General features: G+C 59.0%; 4 protein-coding genes across 4 annotated transcripts; 2 read left to right on the top strand and 2 right to left on the bottom strand.

Annotated features, from left to right (window-relative positions):
• Positions 1–637: 637 nt before the first annotated feature.
• On the bottom strand, positions 638–2,861 carry C8Q71DRAFT_545553 (uncharacterized protein). The gene is made up of 4 exons (XM_047919258.1): positions 2,445–2,861; positions 2,261–2,392; positions 1,096–2,205; positions 638–1,047 (listed from the first exon to the last, which is right to left on the bottom strand). The coding sequence occupies exons 1-4, from the start codon at positions 2,754–2,756 to the stop codon at positions 838–840; spliced, it is 1,764 nt and encodes a 587-aa protein (XP_047780673.1). The 5' UTR covers positions 2,757–2,861; the 3' UTR covers positions 638–837.
• A 51-nt stretch (positions 2,862–2,912) lies between these two features.
• C8Q71DRAFT_752799 (mitochondrial ATP synthase g subunit-domain-containing protein) lies at positions 2,913–3,826 on the bottom strand. The gene is made up of 3 exons (XM_047923402.1): positions 3,468–3,826; positions 3,107–3,333; positions 2,913–3,041 (listed from the first exon to the last, which is right to left on the bottom strand). Exons 1-3 carry the CDS (start codon positions 3,694–3,696, stop codon positions 2,991–2,993), a joined length of 507 nt encoding a protein of 168 aa, XP_047780672.1. The 5' UTR covers positions 3,697–3,826; the 3' UTR covers positions 2,913–2,990.
• Positions 3,827–3,958: 132 nt separating this feature from the next.
• Positions 3,959–6,358, top strand: C8Q71DRAFT_752796 (uricase). The gene is made up of 9 exons (XM_047923401.1): positions 3,959–4,216; positions 4,330–4,373; positions 4,432–4,449; positions 4,503–4,723; positions 4,778–4,844; positions 4,914–5,191; positions 5,258–5,388; positions 6,082–6,120; positions 6,182–6,358. The coding sequence occupies exons 1-9, from the start codon at positions 4,080–4,082 to the stop codon at positions 6,213–6,215; spliced, it is 969 nt and encodes a 322-aa protein (XP_047780671.1). The 5' UTR covers positions 3,959–4,079; the 3' UTR covers positions 6,216–6,358.
• C8Q71DRAFT_752791 (uncharacterized protein) lies at positions 6,359–9,754 on the top strand. The gene is made up of 5 exons (XM_047923400.1): positions 6,359–6,512; positions 6,580–6,640; positions 6,750–6,804; positions 6,863–7,035; positions 7,087–9,754. The coding sequence occupies exons 1-5, from the start codon at positions 6,495–6,497 to the stop codon at positions 9,381–9,383; spliced, it is 2,604 nt and encodes an 867-aa protein (XP_047780670.1). The 5' UTR covers positions 6,359–6,494; the 3' UTR covers positions 9,384–9,754.
• Positions 9,755–10,253: the final 499 nt, after the last annotated feature.

The raw sequence follows: 10,253 nt of genomic DNA, 5'->3' as shown, positions 1-10,253 counted from the left end.
GTCACATGGAGACCAGAATCTAGAATGTGTTGTGATTGCAAGACTGAGAGAAGCAGGGGGAGATGTAGTGCTATGATACAGGAGGGACCAGGGAGGTGGAAGGAGGGGGAGATGTAGTGCTATGATACAGGAGGGACCAGGGAGGTGGAAGGAGGGGGAGATGTAGTGCTATGATACAGGAGGGAACAGGGAGGTGGAAGTGTAGAAGCAAGAGTTGGAGACAGGGGGAGAGAGAGCACATTCTACGATGGAAGCAAACTTGGTGGTGTGTACATACAACACAACAACCTGATATGATAAGTAATGATCTCATAGTAAGCAGTGGGCTTACAGATGTTGACAACTGCCAACATTCACCTCTAGCAAGATTGGGTGTGAGTGGAGGTATGGCTGTCCATCCCAGGTGCTCAGAGTGCCCTTGTCATGAAGTACAATAACTTACATCTCCAGATGGTATAGTACACCACTGAACCTGAGTACAGGATCTGCAACAAGTAATAAATAAGTCAAGATTGTACAAATTAAAGTACTCACTACAACCTAAGTATAAGTCCTGATATCACATTGAATACATAGTGCAACACCATACAAGAGTAGAACAAACTACAGGTGATAGAAGGATTCATCAGCATGCTGCATTCTAACACAATAACTGTTTAGAATACTTCCTGACAATGAACAACTTTCATCCCCAATGGTAATCCAGTCCATGTGAACACATCAGAACACAACAGAGTCTGCCCTCTATGCTAGTATGGACTCCTATGGCTTATCATAGACAATGGGTAGGCACCATATATGCATAGCCTAAAACTGGTCTAGACAGCCATATCACCACTACAACCCTTCTGTAAAGCGGGATTCAGTTGGTGCGGGTCCTGCTCCGGAGGGCACCTCATTTGCAGCCGCGGCTTCAGGAGCTTCATCGCCGGATGCAACGTGGGGTGGCTTGCCCTCGGGAGCCTTCTCCTGCTGTCGCTTGCTGGGTCGCCTCGACACATTGGCTCCTCCACTTGCGTGATCATCTGCATGAGACTTCTTGTCCACCTAGGACGTTTCTGAGTCATTGCACAATCAAGTATGCTCGCGACGTACGGGGTATCCGTTGGGACCAAAGTCGGTGGTGTATCCTTCATGCGTATACTCCGGTGGGCCTGCGTCATCCTCCCCCTCGCCTATGTCTCTCGCCTGCTCATATACCTCGTCGTCCTCAACGTCCTGCTCCTCCTCCACACTGGAGCCCTCTTCGTCATCCTCTTCGTCCTCGCTCGTATAGCCCGCAGCACGAACAGCCGCCGCGACCGGCCCACTGCGTTCCATCTGCTCGCTCGCGACCAGATACCGCGCACAGAGCATCCGTATATCGTTCCACCACTCCATCATGTCGTCGTGCGAGCGGCCTCGGAAGGCCCATGCGCGACCGCTGCTATTACCGCGCCCAGTGAGCGACCGGCTGAGTCCTCGGAAGGAGCCTGTCTTGACCGAGCCGCTGCCGTCCTTGCGCTCTTCGATGTGGAACTTGTGGCTCTTCGCGCTGGGAGCTGATGGCGGCCCAAGGGTACACAAAGGCAAGAACAAACTCCATGCCGGCCTGTCTGCCAGCGCGGGATCGGACGACGCGTACTCGTGCAGGAATCCAGCGGGCGTGAGCACGTAGTACGCCTCGCGATACGCCCGCGTGTAGCGCTTCTTCCGTTCGAGAAGCCCCGTGTGCACGGGAATGACCGACGGGTCTTCTTTGGATGGGTAGATGATGTGCTGGGGGTCGCGCAAAGGCGTCTCGGGGTCAACCAGGTGGTCCTCCCTGGCAGCGAAGGCAATCCACTCCCTGTCGGGAGGCAGACCGGACATGTCGCGTTCCATGGCATTCCACGTCTCTCGGATGTTCGCATCCATGCGTGTCCGCCATTCAGCATACGTCGACCACGCCGACTGCAAGGCCTGAATCAAGGAAGCCTCGAATACAGCCGAGGACGCCTGCGTGAGAAGCAGGGACTTCTGGAGGGCGTTCTCGGTGTGGACCTGCTTCACGAGCTGCCGTGCGACGGCTTGATTAGCTACGTACGGGTCTGACTTCGAAGTCACGCTGAGCGGCGTGTTCTTGAGTACCGAAATGTTTGTCCCAAGGTCGCCGACTAGCTTGGCGGAAAGCTCGCGCTCTTTGGCGACCGCTGTGGCGAGCTTGCCCGTGTCGTTCTGAATATTCTGTGTGAATCGCGTTTAGTTTGCAGGGGTCATGCGTCTAAACTATCTCTCTCGCCTTGATATGCGCCTTGATCTCCGCGCGGAGCTTCTGCAGATGCTGCACTATGGAACCGTCGACAGTCCGCCCAAGGTTGGCGTATTCATCAGCAATCGCGCGTGTCCTGTCGCGTATGCCGTAGTAGATGTCCTGCACGATGCGTTAGAAGTCACGAGCCACGAGAAAACGCGCATATACACACCTGAAGGCCGCCCTCTCCCAAGAACTGGTTGCCCGAGCGGAACGGGACCTGTATCACGCCAGCCAGCTTGGTCATCTCGCGTGCGACATTGTTCTGGATGTCCGCGATGCCTTCAAAGTACGCGATGAGCTGCTTGACGATGATCTTCCATGCGGTGAACCGCTCGATGAGGATGTCGGACGGACGTAGGTCGTGCGGGGCGATGCTCTTCTTGATGAGCGACTGGGAGCGCGAAACGGTCGAGCCGTGTTTGCTGGCGCGCGAGACGGACCTCGCGCGAGAGATGGAGACGGCGTCGCGGTCAGTCTGCATGGGGGCGAGAGGGAAGGAGGAAGGCGGCGAGGGCGCGGGAGGAGGGCTGATATAGGAGGGCGGCCATTGCGTCGCGCGGATTCAACATGGCCTGTGCAGCGCCGTCCTGACGTCACCCCGCTTTGCCCGCATTAGGCAGGTCTCCACACAACAGAACCGCGCACAAACAAAGCATGTGGTCCATATCACGAAGCAAAGAGACTATATCGGGCAAAGTACAGCTAGCATGATACTCTATTCCACCTTGTACCCGACCAGACTCCGTCGCCCAATGATCTCTCCAATCTGTACCCAGCAGTCGCGCAGCCGTCAGCAAACCTTCGTGCAGCAGAGTCGGGCGGACAACTCACTTTGAAAATACCGTACGCCTCGAGCGCATACACGCCAACCTTCGTCCACCCACCCGACTGTACGAGCTCTCGCCAGTACGCGGGGTTGCTGGCACGCGACCAGAGGGTAGAGTACGCGCTCTGTAGCGTAGCGAGTGATGTTGGTGGCTGCAACCGCTCCGCAACGTAGACCTGCTTCAGGAATTCACGCGCAACGGCGAAGTTGTACGTGAGAGGCTCCCGGTAGGCTGGAGAACAGGTATCAGTCTCTGTTTCACACAACACGCTTCAAGTAAAATCGCAAGAGCACACACGCGCGGCCAACGCGCATACATGCAGACGCGAGGATTGCAAGAAGCGTGTGTAGAGGAGACAGACTCACATCCGAGCATAGTCCCAGCCTTCTCGCCGACCGGGCCCATGTACTGTTTGCCCAGCTCAACCGCCTGTCCCAACTTCTTTCCTGCCACCGCCAGTGCCTCCTGGGCCTTCTTCTGAGCCTCCGCCGTGTTCACGTTGACGCCTCCCCCGGGTGTGCTCGACGCGAATCGCCGCTGCGCATGCGCGTGCGGGCGCAACTGCGCCAGACGGAAAGGAACGGATGCGCGCATGCTCGCTATTACGCCCTGTGTCTAGTGTTGAGTCTAAGAGTGAGAGGGGGCGGACGGGAGGGCGAGCCTCGCGATGCGTGTGGTCGGGGACGGTGACGGTGACGAGAAATTGTTACCGCTGCCCGTGCTGGCGAGCTCGGAAGGGCCCGGCACGCTCCGGGCGAGACCCCGGTGGCACCGCGACGGGCGCGTCCGGCCGAGCGGGGCGAGCCCCCGGCCAGGCAGATCGCGCCCCCGGAGGGCGCAATATGGGCGTGATCGATGCTGTTCACCGCGCTACAGCTCGATTGCTCGCCTCGTCCCGCCGCCCCTATCCGTCTGACTCGTTTTGTTCCTCCTGCTCTGCTCTCATCTAGCTAACGAATCCTTCTCTCTTTGGCACGATGTCTGAATCCTATCTATCTCGCGCCCAGTATGGCAAGGACAAGATCCGCGTCTTCCGCATCGTCCGGGAGGGTGCAGCCCATCGAGTAGTCGAATACAACGTTACAGCCCTCGTGGAGGGCGACATCGACGTCAGGTGAGCGGCCTTGTCTGTGATCCCGCGCCAACAGAATGTTTCTCCGAGTCCTCTCGTTGGAAATATTGATCCTAGTTTCTTCGCTTGGACGTGTACTGACATCATCCTCGCAGCTTCACTCAAGCCGACAACTCGGTCGTCGTTGCTACCGACTCCAGTACGTACCTCGTCTCCGCACTGTGTATCTCATCTCACCAAGTGTATCTGTAACGCAGTCAAGAACATTACATACTGTATGGATACCTGATTCACTCCGTGTGTGTATGCCCACCCGTGGTCACCGCAGATCTCGCGAAGACCTCTCCGCACATCCTTAGTCCCGAACGGTTCGCGGTCCACCTCGGCACGCACCTCGTCTCCAAGTACGAGCACCTACACAAGGCACATATCACGGTCGAGAAGCTGCGTTGGGCGCGCATTCCCATCGTGAACGACTTTGAGCCCGTCAAGTTGCACCCGCACTCGTACTTCCGTGATGGCGAGGACAAGAGGTTCACCAGCGTCGAGGTGGGCTGTGTGCAGTTGATGAAACTGAGGACTCGCTAACGCACCTGCTTATAGATCGACGCGACCCTGGGGAAGGACTCTATTATTGCGAAGGTGACATCTGGAATCAAGGATCTTCTCGGTGAGTACCGCCTATTCGCGTTCTCGCGGCGCATGTAATGGGTGACAAATATGTGCTCCACCATGGCAGTACTCAAGTCTACTGGCTCCGCCTTCGAGAACTTTGTCCGCGACGAGTACACGACGCTCGTGGAAGTGAACGACCGGATCTTCAGCACGTCGATCGACCTCTCGTATGTGTACCGGCCGTTCGCGGTGCCGCCGCTGAAAGACGACCTGCTGCTCGAGCTGGCCGTCACGGGCGATGACGCGCAGGAAGGCACGGCGTGGGAGGCGGACACGGTCGCGGACAGCGCGCGGAAGATTACGCTCGAGACGTTCGCGTTGGACGAGAGCGCGAGTGTGCAGGTGCGTGCTTCCCGCGAACGTCGTCAAGGGTGTTTGCAATTGATGCCGGTGGCGTTGGGGCTCCAGGCCACGTTGTACAAGATGGCGCAGAAGATCATCGCGACGAACAAGTTTGTGGACCAGGTTACGTACACGCTGCCGAACAAGCACTACGTGCCTGTGGACATGAAGTACATCGGGATCGATAACCAGACACCGTTGAGTATCCTTTTTCATTATGCTGTTCATTATCGCGTTGCCCGCTGCTGCCTCGTGCGTTGCCTATGCGACCGGGGCGCGCGACCGCTGTACGGGGTATGGGTGGAACGACTGGTCGGCGCCGGCTATCTGTGCCTCGGGCAGATCTGCAGTGGTCCGAGTAAATCGGAATGCATCTCGGGCGCATCTGGCGTGCCAATGGTGCTCGAGGAGCGCGGCAGACCGGTCTCCTTGGAGGAGCAGAGCGAGCTGCTGCCGTCGAGAGAGCTCGCTACGAGAGGCGGCCGGAGCGCTGGGACGCGGATGTCCGGGGGTGACGACTGCGCAGCAGCGGCTTCTCACGGAGGTTGTTTGGCGAGAAGCGCAGATGCGTCGAGGGCGAAACATGCGGCGGTTGTTTGATGAGGGGGAAGAGACCCCCGCTGGCTGCCGAGGGTGGGAGGGCATCTGATTGCAGCGTTTGGGGGTGCGATGCGGAGGGATTCCCATGGGGCTGTAGATGTGCATTCGAGTGCGAGCGCAGCGCGTAAACCGCGGGTCCTCTGTCGGACCCCAGACCACGCGACGCTTGTCTCGCGATGGCGACGCTGATACCCACGTGCGCCGTCACGCTTCGTGACTGCAGCAGCGGGGGCGGGATGCGTCGGGGGGCGGGTCGAGGACATGCGCTGACGGCCTGGGCTTGTGTGCAGATCGGAGGCAGAGGTGTTCGTGCCGCTGTCGGCGCCAAGGTAAGCGGTCCAGACTGGTCTCTGTGGCGTTCGATGGGATGACGCGGGTTTCCTTTTGCAGCGGCCTGATCTCGGCTACAATCTCGCGACACTGATCATGGTGACGTCAGGTGGGACGGGGTATCTGAATCTCGCGTCGGCGAGAGTGCGCGGCGGGCGGGGTGTGACGGGTACATACGCTGCTGTACTAGAGACCGTAACGCGTAACGAACACATTGCAGCGGGTGTGACACGGGCGAGGATGTGACGGAGATCATAGTGACGTCAGGCGGGGCGCCTGATTGCTCCACATCGTTGGCAGTTTAGTGGGTGTGTTGGCGGTGTTTGCTTTCTCCCAGTCTCCACCAGCATCTCCTCTCTCCCCCGCCACCACCATGGCCGGCGACCACAAGGTGAGCTCGCCGTCGCCCCCGCCCCCGTCCTCGTCGTCCCCCGCGTCCTGCTCACCCCCGCCCACAGTGTCCAGTCTGCCAGTCCACCTTCACCCGGCCCCAGCATGTCGCAAGGCATATGCGCTCGCGTAAGTCCGCTCCACCTACCCACCGGCGCGCCCCATGGAGTCCCGACGACGCGCTCCTGCTTCCTCTTCGCTTCGCACCGCCACCACGCTGACCCCGCCTTCCCCACAGACACCGGCGATCGGCCTTACAAATGCCAGCACTGTGGCGACCAGTTTGCGAGGAGGTCAGCGCCTCGTCTTCCCCGCTCCATGCTTGATCCTCATAGCTTCTCGGCCATCCAGTGATCTGCTCTCGCGGCACGTAAACAAATGCCATGCATCAGAGAAGCCTCCGACCACCACGGTACCGAACCGTCGCAAAGGCTCCGCTGCGGGCTCCCGAGCGACCACGTCCAAGCAGGCATGCGACCAGTGCGTCACCTCCAGTTTACCTTGCGATGGCGCGAACCCTTGCTGTGCGTATCCCCCCTTCCCAAAATTCTGCCAGTCCGCTGACGTCCGTGCAGCCAAGTGCGTCCAGCGCAAGTGCCGGTGCACCTACGTCAAGTTTCACCGCCAGACCATGCCGCAGGGCCCAGGGCATCCAGTCCCCAACCAGATTCCACCTGCAGGCCGCGGCCTCCTCCCTGGGACGTCGCGTCTCCCCGATGACTTCGTTCTCGGGCCCCCGCAGTCGTCATTCAATTTCCCTTCCATGTACCAGGCAACCGGTGGTGATTATGCGCTCCCACCTACGTCATCCCTGTACTCCACTGGCTATGCCAACGGTACAGAGCACGCCTCTAACCCAGGCCTGACGCTACCTGCCGGCGCCTCGCCGGAGCTTGTTGCCCGTTACCGCGCACAGGCTGAGCTTCTCTCACGTGCCGGCGTTCTTCCCCATCAGTCCGCCCTCTCCCTCAACGGCGCGCAGACAGCTGCAGCCACCGATGGCGGCGTCCTGCCCTCGCACACGCTCTACAATGATCCTCAGGCACAGGTGTCCTACAACCGCTACTCTCTCCCAATGCCTGCGGCCTCTACGTGGACACAGGATGCCCAGCCCTCGCAGCATTCCTTTCATGGCCTCGACGAGCACCGCAAGGAATCCGGCTACGGCTACACCGGAGCGCGCGAGTCCTTTCCTGCGCGAGACGGCAACGTACCCTCAGGAGCAGGCGAACCGTCGCTTCAGACCCATCCTCCCGCGTATGGACCCACGTTTCCGTCCTTATCCTCCTCAGGAAACACGGGCGGCTACCACGGCCCCAACATCTACCACCACAACCAGCGGTCCGAGAACTTGACCGAGGATTTCAGTAGCGATGGCGGGAGCACGCATCACTCACATTCGTTGCCAGGCAGTGCGCAGTCTAGCAATGTCCACTTACCTTTGCCTGATCAATCACAGGCACGCCAGTCGTACTCGCTGCCCGGCTTCACTCATCTTGACCCTACGAACCCCAACAACCGGGACTCGGGCAGCTCGAACAACGCCGGCTCGCAGGGGGATTCGGGCAAGAACGAACCTGTGTTTGCACAGGATGGCCAGGGTGAGGGAGGCTTCTCGTCCGCCTTCGGGCTCATGTCGCTCGATGATCCCAATGTCCTCGCGGGCCTCGCTTCAGATTCTGCCCCTTTCTTTTCGAATCTTACTCCCGGTGCGTCTGGGCTTAACCTCCCGACGCCGACACAAGACATACTCGCGGCCCTCAAGACGGGTAGGAGTGACGTTGACAACAAAGAAATGCGTGAATTCTGGAGGATGTACCTTCGGACGCCACTAAGCGGTCCAGGCGCGAACAATGGACTTCCGCTCGCTACCCCCACGGGCCCGGGCCAGATCCTGGGTGCAGGCAGGCCCTCGCCGACGCGGAGGCACTCACGCGTTGCAAGCCTTCCGAGCATCAAGACGCCGACAGCACTCGCGGACTCGAGTTCGAACGTGTTCCCTGCCCTGACCCGGTTCCAGCTCCACATGCCCAGCGACGCGTCGCGGGGACCGGAGGGACGAGGCGATGAGCAGCACAACGAGGGGCACCCAGGCGTGTTCTCAAGCATGCGGACGACCCTGCATGATGCCGACGATCTGAGGAGCTACGAGCAAGCTGTCCTTGCGCGCAGGGCGCCGATGAACTTGAACCTGGTCCCGAAGCGCCGAGGGACGATGCCTGCAGGGACCGCGCCACCTCATGGAATTCAGGCTCAGCAGTCGCAGGGGGACTCCGATAGCAGCAAGGCTAACAGCGTAAGCCCGAACATGCCGCACCTTCCACCACTCGCGCCCCCGCCCAACAAGATCCCCGACTTGCTCAACCGACCGTTGTCGGCGGCATCTACGAAATCTTCGCTGGCGTATGCCTTCGGAAGTGCGGACGCCCGACAGATGCAACAGTCGCACGATTCGCGACCGTCGTCACAGAGCGGTCCACAGCCGCAGACGCAGACGATGCGACCACCATCGGGCGGATCGGTGTCGACCACTGCGGTTGGCAGCGATACTGGCACGGATTCTGATTCGTCCTATCGTCCGTCGTTCAAGCGTCTCGCGTCGCAGACCCTGGGGCCCGAGAATACGAAGCGTGCGCTGCTCGGGCCTGCGGGGTGGGATGATGATGCCGGTGACGAAGAGGACGAGGATGACGGTGACTTCGGTCGGCGCAGCTTGAGCGTTGGCACAGACGAGGGGGCAGCACACGCAAACAAGTACGGTGCTTACGACAGACTGATGGCCCCCTTGCCTGATCACCACCGCCGGGCGAGTGCGTCGACGGCCGAGTTGCCTCCACCGGGGCGGATGGAGCCGTCGACCGCTCCGAGTTGAAATGCGTGCGTACGTCGTCGGTATGCTTATGGGCAGAGAAGGGCAGCAGGCCCTCTCGCCGTGTCTCAAAGAAATGACGGCTGATCAGCCGCGGTTCGTTCTTCTAGTGTACATTCTCCCCTAATGACTGCCCTGGCCATCAGCGCCGGCATGTGGACGTTCACCTTTTGTGTGGCGACGTGCCTGCGGTCTGCATAGCGTATACCATGATGTCTGTCTGTGTCTATGTCCGTGCTTCGCGCCCCCTCCCCAAACCTGGTGTTCGGGACGTGTGGCTCCCGAGTTATATACTGTGTCGTCGTGGTGCGCTCCTTATCCTCCCCTCCCCCATGTTTGTCGTATTCTTGCACGATTTCTCGATGGCTGCCGTTACGTTGATACTACAAGTGCCCGTGATGAAATGAACGTAACGTACCGTACCCTGTATGAATAGTGTATGTGATGTATTACATATCGAAACAACGTAGATGATGTGCTGCGACGTTAATGCAGTCGGACTTTTATCACCATTCGTGTTGCTCGTGCATGATACTGTTGCTGTTTTGTTGCATTACCTTGACTGGTAGGCAAGTGGTGCGTCAGTCCCGCGAACTTGAAGCAGTCCAGTACAAGACAAACTGCAGTACTAGTATGACTTGATCTACGACAGCGGCTCATTCTGTGAGGTATAAAATGCGTACGAAGACGACTGAGGATGACATAGTATTGGCCCTAGTATAGTGTTTCGGTTACGGATATATGAAGTCAACCGTCCGCGTCAACGGCAGTTGATGCACACTGCACAGGTCACCTGCATAGTAAGTTGGCTCGATTGTCATCGATTCCACAGGGCACCCTAATAAACGGTGGTAGGCTTTCCATTGGGCGCAT

Source organism: Rhodofomes roseus (assembly GCF_022264815.1).
Source record: "Rhodofomes roseus strain CIRM-BRFM 1785 chromosome Unknown C8Q71scaffold_7, whole genome shotgun sequence".
Classification (NCBI taxonomy): domain Eukaryota; kingdom Fungi; phylum Basidiomycota; class Agaricomycetes; order Polyporales; family Fomitopsidaceae; genus Rhodofomes; species Rhodofomes roseus.
The sequence above is the reverse complement of the archived record's forward strand: the minus strand, read 5'-3'. Positions and strand labels throughout refer to the sequence as shown.